The 23,875-nt window shown below is 40.3% G+C and overlaps 1 protein-coding gene across 1 annotated transcript in view; it reads left to right on the forward strand.

Annotated features, from left to right (window-relative positions):
- The first annotated feature begins 3,223 nt into the window (after positions 1-3,223).
- The window catches only part of LOC128050420 (olfactory receptor-like protein OLF4), a 29,213-nt gene continuing 8,561 nt past the window's right edge, over positions 3,224-23,875 (forward strand). Inside the window, exon 1 of the mRNA XM_052642666.1 lies at positions 3,224-4,164. Within this exon, the coding sequence (XP_052498626.1) occupies positions 3,254-4,164 (911 nt within the window). The 5' untranslated portion in view covers positions 3,224-3,253. The remainder of the gene's footprint in view (positions 4,165-23,875) is intronic.

Below are 23,875 nucleotides of genomic sequence, written 5' to 3' on the forward strand. Positions count from 1 at the left end.
GAAAACGCCTCAAGAAAAAGCAGTATTCTGCTTCTTCATATAAAATATATCCAACCTTTGTTATATTTCATTTATTTCTGATTTTGAATTGGTAGTTTATGTTCCATTTTCTTATTCTCTTGAGATATTTAAACTGTAATATATATCACATCGTGAATAGATCCCTGTTTATGTCCTTGGAAAAATATATTTTTCTTTATTATTATTTCTTGGACATCAAGGAGATGCCACTGGAATTGGAATATTGGTGAAGCAAGGAAACTTTTCGTTGATGGATTGTCTCAGAGGCCATTTGAGTTTATTGCATATTTTCCCTCTTAATTTGCCTATGTCCATTTCATTTCACTTTTTTCTTTCTCTCTCACACTTTTCATTCTTCTCTAAATACCGAGAAGAAATTGGCCTTATCAACAATTTATTGTTCTATAGGACGTTTATAAACTGGAATTTGGCGGTGGGATGCATAGGGAGATAGGAGGGAGGTTCAGAAGGGATGGGATATATGTATACCTATGACTTATTCATTTTGAGGTTTGATAGAAAACAACAAAATTCTGTAAAGCTATTAAGCTTCAATAAAAAACACCATAAATTAAAAAAAAAAAAAATCCTGGAACTTCTGGGTAAAAGTTATACCTTCTTTTGGAGAGTAATAATTTGATCTGACAAGCTCGATGTGCTAGCCATTCACGACCTAACGACGGTGGATCTGGGTGACCAGTTCATGATAGTAATACAAACCAGAAACATCGTGTGTGTGTGTGTGTGTGTGTGTGTGTGTGTGTGTGTGTGTGTGCGCGCGCGCGCCTGTACCTTGTGAAGAGAGACCAGATCTTAAAGCAGAGGCACCTGTTCAGTTCAGTTCAGTCGCTCAGTCGTATCCGACTCTTTGCGACCCCATGAATTGCAGCACACCAGGTCTCCCTGTCCATCACCAACTCCCAGAGTTCACTCGGACTCACCTCCATCGAGTCAGTGATGCCATCCAGCCATCTCATCCTCTGTCATCCCCTTCTACTGCCCCCAATCCCTCCCAACATCAGAGTCTTTTCCAATGAATCAACTCTTTGCATGAGGTGGCCAAAGTACTGGAATTTTAGCCTTAGCATCATTCCTTCCAAAGAAATCCCCGGGCTGATCTCCTTCAGAATGGATTGGTTGGATCTCTTTGCAGTCCAAGGGACTCTCAAGAGTCTTCTAAGACACCACAGTTCAAAAACATCAATTTTTCAGCACTCAGCCTTCTCACAGTCCAACTCTCACATCCATACATGACTACTGGAAAAACCATAGCCTTGACTAGACAGACCTTAATCGGCAAAGTAATGTCTCTGCTTTTGAATATGCTATCTAGGTTGGTAATAACTTTTCTTCCAAGGAGTAAGCATCTTTTAATTTCATGACTGCAATCACCATCTGCAGTGATTTCAGAGCCCCAAAAAATAAAGTCTGACACTGATTCCACTGTTTCCCCATTTATTTCCCATGAAGTGATGGGACCAGATGCCATGATCTTCATTTTCTGAATGTTGAGCTTTAAGCCAACTTTTTCACTCTCCTCTTTCACTTTCATCAAGAGGCTTTTTAGTTCCTCTTCACCTTCTGCCATAAGGGTGGTGTCATCTGCATATCTGAGGTTATTGAAATTTCTCCTGGCAATCTTGATTCCAGCTTATGCTTCTTCCAGTCCAGCATTTCTCATGATGTACTCTGCATAGAAGTTAAATAAGCAGGGTGACAATATTTAGCCTTGATGTACTCCTTTTCCTATTTGGAACCAGTCTGTTGTTCCATGTCCAATTCTAACTGTTACTTCTTAACCTGCATATAGGTTTCTCAAGAGTCAGGTCAGGTAGTCTGATATTCCCATCTCTTTCAGAATTTTCCACAGTTTATTGTGATCCACACAGTCAAAGGCTTTGGCATAGTCAATAAAGCAGAAATAGATGTTTTTCTGGAACTCTCTTGCTTTTTCCATGATCCAGCAGATGTTGGCAATTTGATCTCTGGTTCCTCTGCCTTTTCTAAATCCAGCTTGAACATCAGGAAGTTCACGGTTCACGTATTGCTGAAGTCTGGCTTGGAAAATTTTGAGCATTACTTTACTAGCATGTAGATGAGTGCAATTGTGGGGTAGATTGAGCATTCTTTGGCATTAAAGCAGAGGCATCTGTACTCATATGTTAAGATGACTTATAATACAGAGGTCAGAAGTTGGTCAATAGATGGAATTAGGTAGGGAAACTGACATAATTCACAGGATGATTTTAAACTAAATTCATAAAGTGCAAAGAACCACATGGAAGGAGGAATTCTCTATGTGCTGAAGGTTCAGCTGTAGCAGGAAGGCCACCTTGTTCTTCAGCATCCTTGACAACATCTCTAATCACTCCTGCTCCTACTTATTCCTTTGCCCCACTGGCTTCCTTATTTGCACTTGAACATGTGGAACAAGCATCTTTGTCAGGTTCTTAGCAGTGGCAGCTCCCTCTGCCAGGCACACACTTCTTCTGACATCACAAAGGGTTCTTCTCTCTCTCTTCAGGAATCTTCAAACATCACCTAGTTTGAAGCTCTTCCCTGAAAACTCAGGACAAAATAACACCTCCTAACACTCTCTCCTTTATACCTGGATTTGTTTTCTTCATAGCACATTCTGACGTATTCTATCATGTTTTATTGAAATATCCTCATTCACCATCCTTGGTTTGGGAGAGGTTTATTTTTCAGCACTTTCTACTGAAGGTGAAGGTGAAGGTGAAGTCGCTCAGTCGTTTCCGACTCTTTGTGACCCCGTGGATTGTAACCTACTAGGCTTCTCCGTCCATGGGATTTTCCAGGCAAGAATACTGGAGTGGATTGACATTTCCTTCTCCAGGGGATCTTCCCGACCCAGGGATCGAACACGGGTCTCCCACACTGCAGGCAGATACTTTAACCTCTGAGCCACTAGGGAAGTCCACACTTTCTACTGGGTCAGCATTAAATATGTATTTCTCAAATAAATGAAGAAATACCTCATTAGAACTCTAGAATATATGAGCTCTTCGCCAATGTGATGAGAATGGGACAAAAAAACTTTGTCAGAGATGAAATGGACTATACTTTGGAAGAGAACTTTTCTATAATGGTATTAAGATCAATTACTTGAGGGCTAAATAGAAATTGCAGTATTTCAGCTATGTGAATTATGCCAGTTTGTATGCAAACTAGTCATGTTGTTTTCCTTTTTCCTGGTAGTCACCTCCACCCCATGGAACCAGGGAATAATACACGAATTTCAGAATTTCTTCTTCTGGGACTTTCAGAAGAACAAGAACTGCAGCCTCTCATATTTGGGCTCTTCCTCTCCATGTACCTAATCACTGTATTTGGAAACCTGCTCATCATCCTGGCCATCAGCTCAGACTCCCATCTCCACAGCCCTATGTATTTCCTCCTCTCCAATCTGTCCTTTGTAGACATCTGCTTCACCTCCACCACCATCCCAAAGATGCTGTGGAACATCCAGAACAAGAGCAAAGGTATCACCTATGAAGGCTGCATCACCCAGATGTATTTTTACATTCTCTTTGCAGGATTAGATGACATTCTCCTGAGTGTGATGGCCTATGATCGGTATGTGGCCATCTGCCACCCCCTGCACTACACGGTCATCATGAGCCCCCAGCTCTGTGTATTGCTGGTTCTGATATCCTGGGTGCTGATTGCCTTGTATTCCTTGCTACACAGCTTAATGGTGTTGCGATTGTCCTTCTGTCCAGTTGTGCAAATCCCCCACTTTTTCTGTGAACTCAGTCAGATGGTAAAACTTGCCAGTTCTGACAACTTTCTTAATAATATAGTGATGTATTTTGCAGCTGTCCTGATGGGTGTTGGTCCTTTTGCTGGTATCCTTTACTCATATTCTAAAATAGTTTCCTGCATATGTAAAATCACATCAGCTCAGGGGAAGTATAAAGCATTTTCCACCTGTGTGTCCCACCTCTCAATTGTCTTCCTGTTTTATTTTACAGCCATAGGAGTGTTCCTTAGCTCTGCTGCCACCCACACCTCACATTCAAGTACAGTCGCCTCGGTGATGTACACTGTGGTCACACCCATGCTAAACCCTTTCATCTACAGTCTGAGAAACCGAGATATAAAAGAGGGTCTAAAGAGATTGTATTTGATGCCAAGTATAAAAGACCAATTATACTAGTGCTCTGGATTGCATGACTCAAAGTATCAAAACCAGAAGTTGTTCTTTGATCATTGTGAAATAAAATTTGCCCCTTGCACTTTTTTTTTAGGATTTCCATTTTTTTTTCCTTGTTTGAATTCAGTATCTTTATAGAATTTTAGGAAGTCTCTTGTTAAGCTTTATTCTCAGTCGTATATATTGACAGTTTTTATTTTTTCCTACCCACCATTTTCCTATCTTTGGATCAAAAATATTTTAAAATTCCCTTTCTTTGATCAAGTATCACAGAATTAAGAAGAATTTATTATGAGTAATGTCTTGAGGGTCCTAAGATGGTGGAGGCATAGGATGGGGAGACCAATTTCTCCCCCACAAATTCATCAAAAGAACATTTGAACGCTGAGCAAATCCCACAAAAAAACTTCTGAATGCTGGCAGAGGACATCAGGCACCCAGAAAGGCAACCCATTGTCTTCGAAAGGAGGTAGAACAAAATATAATATATAAAAAGAGAGACAAAAGAGGTAGGGATGGAGATCTGTCCCGGGAAAAGTGTCTTTAAAAAGAGAGAAACCAGGTAGCCCTCAGTTTTGTGCCCTTCCCAAGATACAGGATGTTTGGGGCTGGTGCACAGGGATGATCCAGAGATGATATGGGGTGGGAGGTGGGAGGGGGGTTCAGGATTGGGAACTCATGTATACCTGTGGCGGATTCATGTCAATGTATGGAAAAATCAATACAGTATTGCAAAGTAAAATAAAGTAAAAATAAAAATTTAAAAAAAGAGAGAGAAAAAACAGGAAACACTCTCACTGGCAGGTCTGTGACGAATCTTGGAATCTCAGAGGGCAACATAACTGGGAGGAAAAATAAATAAATAAATAATTAAAACCCACAGATTACATGCCTAAGGGCAACACTCAGCGGAGAAGCAGTCCAGACACTCTCATCTGCCACTAGCAAGTGAGGGCTGGACAAGGAGGCATGGGCTGCATTCTTTAGGGTAAAGACTGGGCCTGAATGCCCCAAGGACAATCTGAGGGAACTAACTTGAGATGGCAACCAGGACTGTGGGATAGCCAGAGAGAGAGAGAGAGAGAAGAAAGAGAGAGAGAAGAGAGAGAGAAAGAACTATCCCATGAAAAGGCCTAACCTAAGACACTGCCAGCCCTGGTCACAGAACAAAGGACTGAGCAGAGCTAGCCAGCTGCGGACCGGCCCATCCCCTGCCGGAGACAGGCAGGCGGGGGCAGCCAGAGCCAGAAGAGGGCAATCACAGCCCCAGAGAGGCATCCTCAGCCAAACTGCAAGTAGGCTTCACTGCTAACTAAGACTTCTTGGGATTCTGGACAGTTGACATCTGCTGGGAGGGTCACAGCCAGAGATCAGTTCCCCAGAAGAGACACACGGCACACCTGAGAAGGTGCACCTGTTGTGCACCCAGAAAACTGAGCAGCTGAGACAGGGGAGGTGATAAGATGCACCTGGTGGTGACCACACTCACCAAGCACCTGGTCACCTGAGCTACTCGGACCTATGAAGGGCACAAAACACAGGCCCAACTGAGTCTGTGCTTTTGTGGAGTACCCGAGAACCTGAGCCTGAGCAGCTTAGACTTGGGAAGTGCACACAACCCAGGGCCTGCATCAGACAGTTCCTGGCAGAGCAACCTAGAGCCTGAGAAGTGTAGACCATGAAAGCACACATGCTGTGAGCAGGGGCAAACCCAGTGCGGCTGAAACACTGCGAGCACTCCCCACACACGCCAGTGATATTTGCTTGCAGTGTTCCTCCCTCCCCACAGCATGACTGAACAAGTGAGCCTAAAAAAGTGATCACCATCGCCCCTTTGTGTCAGGGCAGAAATTAGACACTGAAGAGACCATCAAACAGAAGAAGCTAAATAAACAGAGGGAACTGCTTTGGAGGTGACAGGTGCAACAGATTAAAACCCTGTAGTTAGCACCGACTACATTGGAAGGGGCCTATAGATCTTGAGAAGTATAAGCTGGATCAAGGAACTATCTGAAAATGAACTGACCCCACAATGTCTGCAACAGCTCCAGAGAAATTCCTAGATATATTTCTACTATTGTCATTTTAATTTTTTCAGTCCTATATTACTCCTTTGATTTTCATTTTTATAACCTACTGCTACTGCTGCTGCTGCTAAGTCGCTTCAGTCGTGTCTAACTCTGTGAGACCCCATAGACGGCAGCCCACCAGGCTCCCCTGTCCCTGGGATTCTCCAGGCAAGAACGCTGGAGTGGGTTGCCATTTCCTTCTCCAATGCATGAAAGTGAAAAGTGAAAGTGAAGTCGCTTAGTCGTGTCCGACTCATAGCAACCCCATGAACTGCAGGCTACCAGGCTCCTCTATCCATGGGATTTTCCAGGCAAGAGTACTGGAGTTGGGTGCCAGTGCCTTCTCCATTATAACCTTCTATTACCTTGCAAAAAAGGACCCTATTTTTAAAGAAAGCTTCATATATATATTTTATAATTTTTCTGAAATTTTTTTAATATTGTATTTTTGAGAATCTAACCTCTACTCTAGATTTTTAATCTTTGCTTATTGGTATTTATCACTTGTGTACCTTTAAGAACTCAATCTTCATTACCCATTTTTACTTGGGAGTGAGATTATTGGCTTGATTGCTCTCTCCCCCTTTGACCCTTCTTTTTCTCCACCAGGTCACCTCTATCTCCTTCCTAGTCCTTCTCTTCTCTAACCAACTCTGTGAATCTCTTTGTGTGTTTTGGGATGTGGAGAATACTTAGGGAACTGATTACTGGCTGGATCTGTGTCTCTCCTTTTGATTCCCCCTTTTATCCTCCTGGCTACCTCTGTCTCCTGCCTCCCTTTTCTCTTCTCTGTGTAACTCCATGAACATCTCTGAGGGATCCAGATGTGGAGAGCACTTAGGGGAGTGATTACTGGCTAACTTGCTCTCTCTCCATTTGATTCCCCTCTTCTCACTTGGTCACCACTATCTCCCTCTTCCCTCTTCTCTTCTCCATGAAACTCTGTGTAACTCTCCAGTTGTCACTCACTGTGGAGAAAATTTTCATCATTAACCTAGATGTTTGATCATTGGTGCTGTATAGATGGAGAAGTCTTGAGGCTACTATAAGAATAAGACTGAAAACCCAGAAGCAGGAGGCTTAAGTCCAAAACCTGAGAATACCAGAGAATTCCTGACTCCAGAGAATATTAATCAATAAGAGCTCATCAAATGCCTCCATACCTACACTGAAGCCAAGCATAACCCAAGAGCCCACAAGTTCCAGAGCAAAACATACCACACAAATTCTCCACTAACATAGGAACATAGCTCAAGCAAGGATCTCATTTGAATATGAAGGAGAAATCAAAAGCTTTACAGACAAGCAAAAGCTCAGAGAATTCAACATCACCAAACCAGCTCTCCAACAAATGCTAAAGGATCTTCTCTAGGCATGAAACACAGAAAGGGTGTATAAACTCGAACCCAAAACAATAAATTAAATGGCAATAGGACCATACTTATCAATAATTACCTTAAGTGTAAATGGGTTGAATGCCCCAACCAAAAGATGAAGACTGGCTGAATTGGATACAAAAACAAGACCCCTATATATGCTGTTTACAAGAGACCCAGCTCAAAACATGGGACACATACAGACTGAAAGTGAAGGGCTGGAAAAAGATATTCCATGCAAATAGAGACCAAAAGAAAGCAGGAGTAGCAGTACTCATATCAGGTAAAATAAACTTTAAACTAAAGGCTGTGAAAAGAGACAAAGAAGGACACTACATAATGATCAAAGGATCAATCCAAGAAGAAGATATATATATATATATATATATATATATATATGCACCCAGCATAGGAGCACCACAATATGTAAGGCAAATGCTAACAAGTATGAAAGGGGAAATTATCAATAACACAATAATAGTGGGAGATTTTAACACCCCATGCAAACATATGGATAGATCAACTAAACAGAAAATTAACAAGAAAACTCAAACTTTAAAAGATATAATAGGCCAGTTAGACCTAATTGATGTCTATAGGACATTTCACCCGATAACAATGAATTTCACTTTTTCTCAAGTGCACATGGAACCTTCTCTAGGATAGATGACATCCTGGGCCATAAATCTAGCCTTGGTAAATTCAAAAAAATTGAAATCATCCAAGCATCTTTTCTGGCCACAATGCAGTAAGATTAGATGTCAATTACAGGAGACAAGCTATTAAAAATTCCGACATATGGAGGCTGAACAGCACGCTGCTGAATAACCAACAAACCACAGAAGAAATCAAAAAAGAAATCAAAATACACATAGAAACGAATGAAAATGAAAACACAACAACCCAAAACCTATGGGACACTGTAAAAACTATGCTAAGGGGAAGGTTTATAGCAATACAGGCTTACCTCAAGAAACAAGAAAAAAGTCAAATACATAACCTAACTCTACACCTAAAGCAACTAGAAAAGGAAGAAATAAAGAACCCCAGGGTTAATAAAAGGAAAGGAATCTTCAAATTAGGGCAGAAATAAATGAAAAAGAAATAAAGGAAACCATAGCAAAAATCAACAAAGCTAAAAGCTAGTTTTTTGAGAAGATAAATAAAATTGACAAACTCATCAAGATGAGCCAGACTCATCAAGAAACAAAGGGAGAAAAATCAAATCAACAAAATTGGAAATGAATGAACGTGGAGAAATCACAACAGACAACACAGAAATACAAAGGATCATAAGAGACTACTATCAGCAACTGTATGACAGTAAAATGGACAATTTGGAAGAAATGGACAAATTCTTAGAAAAGTACAACTTTCCAAAACTGAACCAGGAAGAAATAGAAAATCTTAACAGAACAATCACAAGCACAGAAATTGAAACTGTAGTCAGAAATCTTCCAGCAAACCAAAAGCTTGGGACCAGCTGGATTCACAGCTGAATTCTACCAAAAATTTCGAGAAGAGCTAACACCTATCCTACTCAAACTCTTCCAGAAAATTGCAGAGGAAGGTAAACTTCCAAACTCATTCTATGAGGCCACCATCACCCTAATATCAAAACCAGACAAAGATGCCACACACACACACACACAAAACTACTGGCCAATGTCACTGATGAACATAGATGCAAAAATCCTTAACAAAATTCTATCAAACAGAATCCAACAGCTTGTTAAAAACATCATACATCATGACCAACTGGGCTTTATCCCAGGGATGCAAGGATTCTTTTCATATCCACAAATCAATCAATGTAATATATCACATTATCAAATTGAAAGATAAATAACTATATGATTATCTCAATAAATGCAGAGAAAGCCTTTGACAAAACCCAACATCCATTTATGATAAAAACCCTCCAGAAAGCAGGAATAGAAGGAACATACCTCAACATAATAAAAGCTATATATGACAAATGCTCAGCAAACATTATCCTCAATGGTGAACAATTGAAAGCATTTCCCATAAAGTCAGGAACATGACAAGAGTGCCCACTCTCATCACTACTATTCAACATAGTTTTGGAAGTTTTGGCCATGGCAATCAGTAGAAAAAGAAATAAAAGTAATTCAGGCTGGAAAAGAAGAAGTAAAACTCACTGTTTGCAGATGACATGATCCTCTACATAGAAAATCCCCTTTCATAATTTGTCTTACGTATAGTGGTGCTCCTATGTTGGGTACATATATATTTATAATTGTTATATCTTCTTCTTGGATTGATCCTTTGATCATTATGTGGTGTCCTTCTTTGTCTCTTTTCACAGCCTTTGTTTTAAAGTCTATTTTATATAATATGAGTATTGCTAGTCCTGCTTTCTTTCGGTCACTATTTGCATGGAATATCTTTTTCCAGCCCTTCACTTTCAGTCTGTATGTGTCCCCTGTTTTGAGGTGGGTCTCTTGTAGACAGCATATATAGGGGTCTTATTTTTGTATCCATTCAGCCAGTCTTTGCCTTTAGGGTAGGGCATTCAATCCATTAACATTTAAAGGAATTATTGATAAGTATGATCCCGTTGCCATTTACTTTATTGTTTGGGGTTTGAATGTATACACCCTTTCTGTGTTTCCTGTCTAGAGAAGATCCATTTATTTTCCCCTCCAGAGTGTTTTTTATCTCATTTGTTGCATTATTAATTATATACTGACTCTTTTATTTCTTATAGGCTCTTGTTAAACCTTTCTTGCATCTTTTCAATCCTTGTCTCCAGGCTATTTATCTGTGATTCCACTTTGATTTCAAGATTTTGGATCATTTTCACTATCATTATTCGGAATTCTTTCTCAGGTAGATTCCCTATCTCTTCCTCTTTGTTTGGTTTGGTTGGCATTTAGCCTATTCCTTGGACTTCCCTGATGGCTCAGATGGTAAAGCATCTGCCTGCAATATGGGAGACCCAGATTCGATCCTTGGGTTGGGAAGATCTCTTGGAAAAGGATATGGCAACCCACTCCAGTATTCCTGCCTTGAGAATCCCAGGGACAGAGGAGCCTGGTAGGCTATAGTCCATGGGGTCGCAAAGAGTTGGACACGACTGAGCCACTTAATTTCACTTTACCTACTGACTATTCCTTTGTCTCTTCATGCTGTTTATATTGCTCTGTTTGGGGTGGCCTTTCTGTATTCTGGCAGTTTGTGGATTTCTCTTTATTGTGGAGTTTCCTCACTGTGGGTGGGGTTGTACACATGACTTGTCAAGGTTTCCTGGCTAGGGAAGCTTGTGTTGGTGTTCTTGTGGGTGGAGCTGGATTTCTTTTCTCTGGAGTGCAATGAAGTGTCCAGTAATGAGTTATGAGAGATGTCAGTGGGTTTGGAGTGACTTTGGGCAGCCTGTATATTGAAGCTCAGGGCTGTGTTCCTGTGTTGCTGGAGAATTTACATGGTGTGTCTTGCTCTGAAACTTTTTGGCCCTTGGGTGGTGCTTGGTTTCAGTGTAGGTATGGAGGCGTTTCATGAGCTCCTGTTGATTAATGTTCCCTGGAGTCAGGAGTTCTCTGGTGTTCTCAGGATTTGGATTTAAGCCTCCTGCTTCTGATTTTTAGTCTTATTTTTACAGTAGCCTCAAGACTTCTCCATCTATACAGCACCGTTGATAAAACATCTCCCTTCGAAGACAATGGGCTGCTCTTTTGGGTGCCTGATGTCCTCTGCCAGCCTTCAGAAGTTGTTTTGTGGAATTTACTCAGCGTTTAAATGTTCTTTTTAAGAATATTTTGGGGAGAAAGTGTTCTCCTTGTCCTATTCCTCCGCCATCTTAGGACCACCTTGATTCTCTACATAGAAAATCCTAAAGACTCCACCAGAAAATTACTAGAGCTAATCAATGAATATAGTAATGTTGCAGGATACAAGATTAACACAAAGAAATCCCTTGCATTCCTGTACACTAACAATAAGAAAACAGAAAAAGAAATTAAGGAAACAATCCCATTCACCATTGCAACAAAAAGAATAAAATACTTAGGAGTATATCTACCAAAAGAAACTAAAGACCTATATATAGAAAACTATAAAACACTGGTGAAAGAAATCAAAGCAGACACTAATAGATGGAGAAATAAACAGTGTTCATGGGTCGGAAAATCAATATAGTGAAAATGAGTATACTACCCAAAGCAATCTACAGATTCAATGCAATCCCTATCAAGCTACCAGCAGTATTTTTCACAGAGCTAGAATGAATAATTTCACAATTTGTATGGAAATACAAAAAATCTCAAATAGCCAAAACAATCTTGAGAAAGAAGAATGGAACTGGAGGAATCAATCTGCCTGACTTCAGGCTCTACTACAAAGCCACAGTCATCAAGACAGTATGGTCCTGGCACAAAGACAGAAATATAGATCAATGGAACAAAATAGAAAGCCCAGAGATAAATCCACACACCGATGGACACCTTATCTTTGACAAAGGAGGCAAGAATATACAATGGATTAAAGACAATCTCTTAAACAAGTGGTGCTGGGAAAACTGGTCAACCACTTGTAAAAGAATGAATCTAGAACACTTTCTAACACCATACACAAAAATGAACTCAAAATGGATTAAAGATCTAAACGTAAGATCAGAAACTATAAAACTCCTAGAAGAGAACATAGGCAAAACACTCTCCGACATAAATCACAGCAGGATCCTCAAAGACCCACCTCCTAGAGTAATGGAAATAAAAGAAAAGATAGACAAATGGGACCTAATTAAAATTAAAAGCTTTTTCACAACAAAGCAGACTATAAGCAAGGTGTAAAGACAGCCTTCAGAATGGGAGCAAACAATAGCAAACGAAGCAACTGACAAAGAATTAATCTCAAAAATATACAAGCAACTCCTGCAGCTCAATTCCAGAAAAATAAATAACCCAATCAAAAAATGAGCAAAAGAACTAAATAGACATTTCTCCAAGAAGACATACAGATGGCTAACAAACATATGAAAAGATGCTCAACATCACTCATTATTAGAGAATTGCAAATCAAAACCACAGTGAGGTACCATTTCAGACCAATCATAATGGCTGCTATACAAAAGTCCATAAACAATAAATGCTGGAGAGGGTGTGGAGAAAAGGGAACCCTCTTACACTGTTGGTGGGAATGCAAACTAGTACAACCACTATGGGAGAACAGTGTGGAGATTCCTTAAAAAACTGGAACTAGAACTGCCATATGACCCACCGATCCCACTGCTGGGCATATACACCAAGGAAACCAGAACTGAAAGAGACACGTGTACCCCAATGTCCATTGCAGCACTGTTTACAATAGGCAGGGCATGGAAGCAATGTAGATGTCCATCAGCAGATGAATGGATAAGAAAGCTGTGGTACATATACACAACAGAATATTATTCAGCCATTAAAAAGAATACATTTGAATCAGTTCTAATGAGGTGGATGAAACTGGAGCCTATTATACAGAATGAAGTAAGCCAGAAAGGAAAACACCAATACAGTATTCTAACGCATATATATGGAATTTGGAAATTTGCTAACGATAACCCTATATGTGAGACAGCAAAAGAGACACAGATGTATAGAACAGTCTTTTGGACTCTGTGGAATAGGGTGAGGGTGGGATGATTTGAAGAATGGCTTTGAAACATGTATATTATCATATGTGGAATGGATCACCAGTCCAGGTTAGATGCATGAGACTGGGTGTTTGGGGCTGGTGCACTGGGATGACCCAGAGGGATGGGATGAGGAGGGAGGAGGGAGGGGCGTTCAGGATGGGGAACACATGTACACCTGTGGTGGATTCAGGTCAACATATGGCAAAACCAATACAATATTTTAAGGTAATTAGCCTCCAATTAAAACAAACAAATTTATATTAAAATAATAATAGAGGGGCGGTCCTAAGATGGCAGAGGAATAGGACGGGGAGACCACTTTCTCCCTCAAAAATTCATCAAAAGAACACTTCAACGCTGAGTAAATTCCACAAAACAAATTCTGAATGCTGGCAGAGGACATCAGGCATCCAGAAAAGCAGATCATTGTCTTCAAAAACAGGTAGGAAAAATATAAAAGACAAAAAACAAGACAAAGGAGGTAGGGAGGGAGCTCCGTCCCAGGAAGGGAGTCCCGTCCTGGGAAGGGAGTCTTAAAAAGAGAGAAGTTTCCAAACACCAGGAAACACTCACTGCCGAGTCCATGGCGAGCTGTGGAAGCACAGAGGGCAACATAACAGGGAAGAAAAATAAAGAAATAATTAAAACCAACAGATTATGAGCCCAATGGTAACTCCCCCAGCGGAGAAGCAGCGCAGATGCCTGCATCCGCCACTAGCAAGTAGGGGCTGGGCAGGGAGGCGTGGGCTGCAGTGCTTTTTAAGAATTGGGCTGAAATGTCCTGAGTGTAACCAGAGCAAACTAACTTGGGTTAGCATACCAGACTGTGGGATAGCTACCATGCGAAAAGCTCTAACAGAAGACACCACCAGGACTGCACACCGAACAAAGGACGGAACAGAAATAGCCAGCTGAGACCATCCCTCTCCGGTGACAGGCAGCCAGAGCTGTAAGGGCTGGAAGGGGGCAATCACAGTCCTGGAGAGGCATTACCTACCAAACTGCAAGCCGGCTTCTTTGCTAAGACTTCTTGGGGTTCTGGACAGTCACCATCCACCTGAGAAGGGGAGCCAGCGGTACACCCAGAAAACTGAGCAGCAGGGATGGGAAAGGAGATAAGTCACAGCGACCGTGCTTGCCAAACACCTGAGCTACTCAGACCTGGGAAGAGCACAAAACACAGGCCCAACCTAATCTGTGCCTCTGAGGGCTACCTGAGAGCTGAGCTTGAGTGGCTTAGACCACGGAGGTGCATGCAGCGTAGGGCCGGCCTCAGACGGTTCCTAGCAGAGCAACGTAGAGCCTGAACAGTGTGCGCTGTGAGCAGAGCCAGGCCCAGCGGGGCTGAGACACTGCGAGCACACGCCAGTGTTATTTGTTTGCAGCATCCCTCCCTTCCCACAGCGCGACTGAACAAGCGAACCTAAAAATTAAAAATAAAAGTGTCCACCATCGTCCCCCTTGTGTCAGGGTGGAAATCAGACACAGAAGAGACCAGCAAACAGAAGAAGCTGAACATAGGGAACTGCCTTGGAAGTGACCCCACACTGCCCACAACACCAGAGAAAGTCCCAGATATATCTTTACTATTTTTTTGATCATTCTCTTTTTTGTTTTGTTGTGTTGATGTTGTTGTTTGATTGTTTTTTCTTCTTTGCTTTTTCTTCCTTTTTTTTAAACTTTTTAAAATTTTTAAGTCCTCTATTTCTCATTTAATTTTTATTTTTATAACCTACTATTACTTTTCAAAAGAATACCCCTATTTTTAAAGCAAACGCCATATATATATATATATATATATACACATACACATATGTGTGTGTGTATATATATATATACATACACATACACGCACACTGTGTGTGTATATGTGGTTGTTGTTGTTGTTGTTTTAATAATTCTTGTAACTTTTTTTTCTCTACTTCTTCTTCTTTTCTTTAATATTGTATTTTTGAAAATCCAACCTCTACTCTAGATTTTTAATCTTTGCTTTTTGGTATTTGCTGTCAATTTTGTACATTTTAAAACCCAACCTTCAGTACCCAATTTTACCTGACAGCGAGATTACTGGCTTGACCACTCTCTCCTCCTTTGGACTCTCGTTTTTCTTCACCAGGTTGTCTCTGTCTCCTCCCTCCCCCTTCTCTTCTCTATCCAACTCTGTGAATCTTTGTGTGTTCCAGACGATGGAGAACACTTAGGGAACTGGTTACTGGCTGGATCTGTCTCTCTCCTTTTCATTTCCCTCTTTTATCTTCCTGGCCACCTCAGTCTACTTCCCCCCTTCTCCTCTTCCCTGTATAAATCCGTGAACATCTCTGAGCAGTCCAGACTGTGGAGCGCACATAAGGAAGTGATTACTGGCTAGCTTGCTCTCTCCTCTTTTGATCCCACCTCATCTCATTCCAGTAACCTCTAACAACCTCCTCCCTCTTCTCTTCTCCATGTAACTCTGTGAACCTCTCTGGGTGTCCCTCCATGTGGAGAAACTTTTCATCTTTAACCTAAATATTTTATCATCAGTGCTGGATAGATGGAGAAGTCTTGAGGCTACTGTAAAAATAAAACTGAAAACCAGAAGCAGGAAGCTTAAGTCCAAATCCTGAGAACATCAGAGAACTCCTGAATCCAGGGAACATTAATCGATAGGAGCTCATCAAATGCCTCCATACCTACACTGAAACCAAGCACCACCCAAGGGCCAACAAGTTCCAGAGCAAGACATACCACACAAATTCTCCAGCAACACAGGAACACACCCCTTAGCTTCAATATACAGGCAGCTCAAAGTTACTCCAAATCCACTGACATCTAATAACTCTCATTACCGGACACTTCATTGCACTCCAGAGAGAAGAAATCCAGCTCTACCCACCAGGTTTCTTCAATAACCAAGAAACCTTGACAAGCCACTGATACAACCCCACCCACTGTGAGAAAACGCCATAATAAAGAGAACTCCACAAATTCCAAGATTACAGAAAGGCCACCCCAAATGCAGCAATATAACCAAGATGAAGAGACAGAGGAATACTCAGCAGGTAAAGGAACAGGAGAAATGCCCACCAAACCAAAGAGAAAGACATAGGGAATCTACCTGAGAAAGAATTTCGAATATTGATAGTGAATGATCCAAAATCTTGAAATTAAAATGGAATCACAGATAAATAGCCTGGAAACAAGGACTGAGAAGATGCAAGAAAAGTTTAACAAGGACCTAGTAGAAATAAAAAAGAATCAATATATAATGAATAATGCAATGAATGAGATGAGAAACACTCTGGAGGCAACAAATAGTAGAATAACAGAGGCAGAAGATAGGATTAGTGAAATAGAAGATAGAATGGTAGAAATAAATGAATCAGAGAGGAAACAAGAAAAACAAATTGAAAGAAATGAGGACAATCTCAGAGACCTCCAGGACAATATGAAACACTCCAACATTCGAATTATACGAATCCCAGAAGAAGAAGACAAAAAGAAAGACCATGAGAAAATCCTTGAGGAGATAATAGTTGAAAACTTCCCTAAAATGGGGAAGGAAATACCCACCCAAGTCCAAGAAACACAGAGAGTTCCAAACAGGATAAACCCATGGGGAAGGAAATACCCACCCAAGTCCAAGAAACACAGAGAGTTCCAAACAGGATAAACCCAAGACAAAACATACCAAAACACATATTAATCAAATTAACAAAGATCAAACACAAGGAACAAATATTAAAAGCAGCAAGGGAAAAACAACAAATAACACACAAGGGGATTCCCATAAGGATAACAGCTGATCTTTCAATAGAAACTCTTCAGGCCAGGAGGGAATGGCAAGACATACTTAAAGTGATGAAAGAAAATAACCTACAGCCCAGATTACTGTACCCAGCAAGGATCTCATTCAAATATGAAAGAGAAATCAAAAGCTTTACAGACAAGCAAAAGCTGAGAGAATTCAGCACCACCAAACCAGCTCTCCAACAAATGCTAAAGGATCTTCTCTAGACAGGAAACACAGAAAGGGTGTATAAACCCGAACCCAAAACAATAAAGTAAATGGCAACGGGATCATATTTATCAATAATTACCTTAAATGTAAATGGGTTGAATGCCCCAACCAAAAGGCAAAGACTGGCTGAAGGATACAAAAACAAGACCCCTATATATGCTGCCTACAAGAGACTCACCTCTAAACAAGGGACACATGCAGACTGAAAGTGAAGGGCTGGGAAAAGATATTCCATGCAAATAGAGACCAAAAGCAAGCAGGAGTAGCAATACTCATATCTGATAAAATAGACTTTAAAACAAAGGCTGTGAAAAGAGACAAAGAAGGCCACTACATAATGATCAAAGGATCAATCCAAGAAGAAGATATAACAATTATAAATATATATGCACCCAACATAGGAGCACCGCAATATGTAAGACAAATGCTAACAAGTATGAAAGGGGAAATTAATAATAATACAATAATAGTGGGAGACTTTAATACCCCACTCACACCTATGGACAGATCAGCTAAACAGAAAATTAACAAAGAAATGAAAACTTTAAAAGATACAATAGACCAGTTAGACCTAATTGATATCTATAGGACATTTCACCCCAAAACAATGAATTTCACCTTTTTCTCAAGTGCTCATGGAACATTCTCCAGGATAGATCACATCCTGGGCCATAAATCTAACCTTGATAAATTCAAAAAAATTGAAATCATTCCAAGCATCTTTTCTGACCATAATGCATTAAGATTAAATCTCAATTACAGGAGAAAAACTATTAAAAATTCCAACACATGGAGGCTGAACAACACGCTTCTGTATAACCAACAAATCACAGAAGAAATCAAAAAAGAAATCAAAATATGCATAGAAATGAATGAAAATGAAAACACAACAACCCAAAACCTGTGGGACACTATAAAAGCAGTGCTTAGAGGAAAGTTCATAGCAGTACAGGCATACCTCAAGAAACAAGAAAAAAGTCAAATAAATAGCCTAACTCTACACCTAAAGCAACTAGAAAAGGAAGAAATGGAGAACCCCAAAGTTAGTAGAAGGAAAGAAATCTTAAAAATTAGGGCAGAAATAAATCCAAAAGAAACAAAAGAGACCATAGCAAAAATCAACAAAGCTAAAAGCTGGTTCTTTGAGAGGATAAATAAAATTAACAAACCATTAGCCAGACTCATCAAGAAACAAAGAGAAAAATCAAATCAATAAAATTAGAAATGAAAATGGAGAGATCACAACAGACAACACAGAAATACAAAGAATCATAAGAGACTACTATCAGCAATTATATGCCAATAAAATGGACAACGTGGTAGAAATGGACAAATTCTTAGAAAAGTACAACTTTCCAAAACTGAACCAGGAAGAAACAGAAAATCTTAACAGACCCATCACAAGCACGGAAATTGAGACTGTAATCAGAAATCTTCCAGCAAACAAAAGCCCAGGTCCAGACAGCTTCACAGCTGAATTCTATCAAAAAATTTAGAGAAGAGCTAACACTTATCCTACTCAAACTCTTCCAGAAAATTGCAGAGGAAGGTAAACTTCCAAACTCACGCTACGAGGCCACCATTACCCTAATACCAAAACCTGACAAAGATGCCACAAAACAAGAAAACTACAGGCCAATATCACTGATGAACATAGATGCAAAAATCCTCAACAAAACTCTAGCAATCAGAATCCAACAACACATTAAAAAGATCATACACCATGACCAAGTGGGCTTTATCCCAGGGATGCAAGGATTCTTCAATATCCACAAATCAATCAATGTAATTCACGACATTAACAAATTGAAAAATAAAAGGCATATGATTATCTCAATAGATGCAGAGAAGGCCTTTGACAAAATTCAACATCCACTTTGATAAAAACTCTCCAGAAAGCAGTAATAGAACGAACATACCTCAACATAATAAAAGCTATAAATGACAAACCCACAGCAAACATTATCCTCAATGGTGAAAAATTGAAAGCATTTCCCCTAAAGTCAGGAACAAGACAAGGGTGCCCACTTTCACTGCTACTATTCAACATAGTTCTGGAAGTTTTGGCCATAGCAATCAGAGCAGAAAAAGAAATAAAAGGATTCCAAACTGGAAAAGAAGAAGTAAAACTCTCCCTGTTTGCAGATGACATGATCCTCTACATAGAAAACCCTAAAGACTCCACCAGAAAATTACTAAGCTAATCAATGAATATAGTAAAGTTACAGGGTATAAAATCAACACACAGAAATCCCTTGCACTCCTATACATTAATAATGAGAAAGCAGAAAAAGAAATTAAGGAAACAATTCCATTCACCATTGCAACGAGAAGAATAAAATACTTGGGGATATATCTACCTAAATAAACTAAAGACCTATATATCCAGTTCCAATTCAGTTGCTCAGTCATGTCCGACTCTTTGTGAACCCATGAATCGCAGCACGCCAGGCCTCCCTGTCCATCACCAACATCCAGAGTTCACTCAGACTCACGTCCATCAAGTCCATGATGCCATCCAGCCATCTCATCCTCTGCCGTCCCCTTCTCCTCCTGCCCCCAATCCCTCCCAGCATCACAGTCTTTTCCAATGAGTCAACTCTTCGCATGAGGTGGCCAAAGTTCTGGAGTTTCAGCCTTATCATTATTCCTTCCAAAGAACACCCAGGGCTGATCCCCTTCAGAATGGACTGGTTGGATCTCCTTGCAGTCCAAGGGACTCTCAAGAATCTTCTCCAACACCACAGTTCAAAAGCATCAATTCTTCAGCACTCGGCCTAATTCACAGTCCAACACTCACATCCATACATGACCACAGGAAAAACCATAGCCTTGATTAGACGGACCTTAGTTGGCAAAGTAATGTCTCTGCTTTTGAATATACTATCTAGGTTGGTCATAACTTTTCTTCCAAGGAATAAGCGTCTTTTAATTTCATGGCTGCAGTCACCATCTGCAGTGATTTTGGAGCCCCCCCAAAATAAAGTCTGACACTGTTTCCACTGTTTCCCCATCTATTTCCCATGAAGTGACAGGACCGGATGCCATGATCTTCATTTTCTGAATGTTGAGCTTTAGGCCAGCTTTTTCATTCTCCACTATTACTTTCATCAAGAGGCTTTTAGTTCCTCTTCACTTTCTGCCATAAGGGTGGTGACATCTACATAGCTGAGGTTATTGATATTTCTCCTGGCAATCTTGATTCCAGCTTGTGTTTCTTCCAGTCCAGCGTTTCTCATGATGTACTCTGCATAGAAGGTAAATAAGCAGGGTGACAATATACAGCCTTGATAAACTCCTTTTCCTATTTGGAACCACTCTGTTGTTCCATGTCCAGTTCTAACTGTTGCTTCCTGACCTGCATACAGATTTCTCAAGAGGCAGGTCAGGTGGTCTGGTATTCCCATCTCTTTAGAATTTTCCACAATTTATTGTGATCCACACAGTCAAAGGCTTTGGTATAGTCAATAAAGCAGAAATAGATGTTTTTCTGGAACTCTCTTGCTTTTTCCATGATCCAGCAGATGTTGGCAATTTATCTCTGGTTCCTCTGCCTTTTCTAAAACCAGCTTGAATTTTAGGAAGTTCACAGTTCATGTATTGCTGAAGCCTGGCTTGGAGAATTTTGAGCATTACTTTACTAGCATGTGAGATGAGTGCAATTGTGCGGTAGTTTGAGCATTCTTTGGCATTGCCTTTCTTTGGGATTGGAATGAAAACTGACCTTTTCCAGTCCTGTGCTAATTCTGAGTTTTCCAAATTTGCTGGCATATTGAGTGCAGCACCTTCACAGCATCATCTTTCAGGATTTGAAACATCTTAACTGGAATGTCATCACCTCCACTAGCTTTGTTCGAAGCGATGCTTTCCAAGGCCCACTTGACTTCACATTCCAGGATGTCTGGCTCTTGATTAGTGATCACACCATCATGATGATCCTGGTCGTGAAGATCTTTTCTGTACAGTTCTTCTGTGTATTCTTGCCACCTCTTCTTAATATCTTCTGCTTCTGTTAGGTCCAGACCACTTCTGTCCTTTATTGAGCCTATCTTTGCATGAAATATTCCCTAGGTAACTCTAATTTTCCTTTCCCATTCTGTTCTTTTCCTCTGTTTCTTTGCATTGATTGCTGAAGAAGGCTTTCTTATCTCTTCTTGCTATTCTCTGGAACTCTGCATTCCGATGCTTATATCTTTCCTTTTCCGCTTTGCTTTTCACCTCTCTTCTTTTCACAGCTATTTGTAAGGCCTCCCTAGACAGCTGTTTTGCTTTTTTGCATTTCTTTTCCATGGGGATGGTCTTGATCCCTGTCTCCTGTACTATGTCACGAACCTCATTCCATAGTTCATCAGGTACTGTGTCTATCAGATCTAGGACCTTAGATCTATTTCTCACTTCCACTGTATAATCATAAGGGATTTGATTTAGGTCATACCTGAATGGTCTAGCAGTTTTCCCTACTTTCTTCAATTTGAGTCTGAATTTGGTAACAAGGAGTTCATGATCTGAGCCACAGTCAGCTCCTGGTCTTGTTTTTCTTGACTGTATAGAGCTTCTCCATCTTTGAGTGCAAAGAATATAATCAATCTGATTTCAGTGTTGACCATCTGGTGATGTCCACGTGTAGTCTTCTCTTGTGTTGTTGGAAGAGGGTGTTTGCTATGACCAGGGCATGTTCTTGGCAAAACTCTATTAGTCTTTGCCCTGCTTCATTCCACATCAAGGCCAAATTTGCCTGTTACTCCAGGTGTTTCTTGACTTCCTACTTTCGCATTCCAGTCCCCTATAATGAAAACTTTTTTGCGTGTTAGTTCTAAAAGGTCTTGTAGGTCTTCAAAAAACCGTTCACGTTCAGCTTCTTCAGCGTTACTGTTGGGAGATAGACTTGGATAACTGTGATATTGAATGGTTTGCCTTGGAGATGAACAGAGATCATTCTGTCGTTTTTGAGATTGCATCCAAATACTGCATTTTGGACTCTTTTGTTGACCATGATGGCTACTCCATTTCTTCTGAGGGATTCCTGCCCACAGTAGTAGATATAATGGTCATCTGAGTTAAATTCACCCATTCCAGTCCAGTTTAGTTCACTGATTCCTAGAATGTTGACGTTCACTCTTGCCATCTCTTGTTTGACCACTTCCAATTTGTTAACTTTTTTCTGTTTGCTAGTGGTATTATTTTTCTTTTTTATTTGTGTTTCTTATCTTATGATTTGATGATTTTATTTAGTGGTATGCTTGTGTTCCTTTCTCTCTAGATTTTGTTTATCTTGTGTAGATTTTTGATGTATGGTAAACCGAGATCAGTGGAGAAATAACTCCAGAAAGAAAGAATGGATGAAGCCAAAGCAAAACAATACCCAGCTGTGGACGTGACTGGTGATAGAAGCAAGGTCCGATGCTGTAAAGAGCAATACTGCATAGGAACCTCGAATGTCAGGTCCATGAATCAAGGCAAATTGGAAGTGGTCAAACAAGAGATGGCAAGAGTGGACATCGACATTCTAGGAATCAGTGAACTAAACTGGACTGGAATGGGTGAATTTAACTCAGATGACCATTATATCTACTACTCTAGGCAGGAATCCCTCAGAAGAAATGGAGAAGCCATCACAGTCAACAAAAGAGTCCAAAATGCAGTACTTGGATGCAATCTCAAAAACGACAGAATGATCCCTGTCCATTACCAAGGCAAACCATTCAATATCACAGTTATCCAAGTCTATCCCCCAACAGTAATGCTGAAGATGCTGAAGTTGAACGGTTTTTATGAAGACCTACAAGACCTTTTAGAACTAACACGCAAAAAAGTTGTCCTTTTCATTATAGGGGACTGGAATGTGAAAGTAGGAAGTCAAGAAACACCTGGAGTAACAGGCAAATTTGGCCTTGGAATGTGGAATGAAGCAGGGCAAAGACTAATAGAGTTTTGCCAAGAACATGCCCTGGTCATAGCAAACACCCTCCTCCAACAACACAAGAGAAGACTACACGTGGACATCACCAGATGGTCAACACTGAAATCAGATTGATTATATTCTCTGCACTCAAAGATGGAGAAGCTCTATACAGTCAAGAAAAACAAGACCAGGAGCTGACTGTGGCTCAGATCATGAACTCCTTGTTACCAAATTCAGACTCAAATTGAAGAAAGTAGGGAAAACTGCTAGACCATTCAGGTATGACCTAAATCAAATCCCTTATGATTATACAGTGGAAGTGAGAAATAGATTTAAGGACCTAGATCTGATAGATAGAGTGCCTGAAGAACTATGGAATGAGGTTTGTAACATTGTACAGGAGACAGGGATCAAGAACATCCCCATGGAAAAGAAATGCAAAAAAGCAAAACGGCTGTCTAGGGAGGCCTTACAAATAGCTGTGAAAAGAAAAAAGGCAAAAAGCAAAGGAGAAAAGGAAAAGATATAAACATCTGAGTGCAAAGTTCCAGAGAATAGCTAGAAGAGATAAGAAAGCCTTCTTCAGCAATCAATGCAAAGAAATAGAAGAAAAGAACAGAATGGGAAAGACTAGAGATCTCTTCAAGAAAATTAGAAATACCAAGGGAACATTTCATGCAGGTGAGCTCGATAAA

Source organism: Budorcas taxicolor, chromosome 7 (assembly GCF_023091745.1).
Source record: "Budorcas taxicolor isolate Tak-1 chromosome 7, Takin1.1, whole genome shotgun sequence".
NCBI classification, from domain to species: domain Eukaryota; kingdom Metazoa; phylum Chordata; class Mammalia; order Artiodactyla; family Bovidae; genus Budorcas; species Budorcas taxicolor.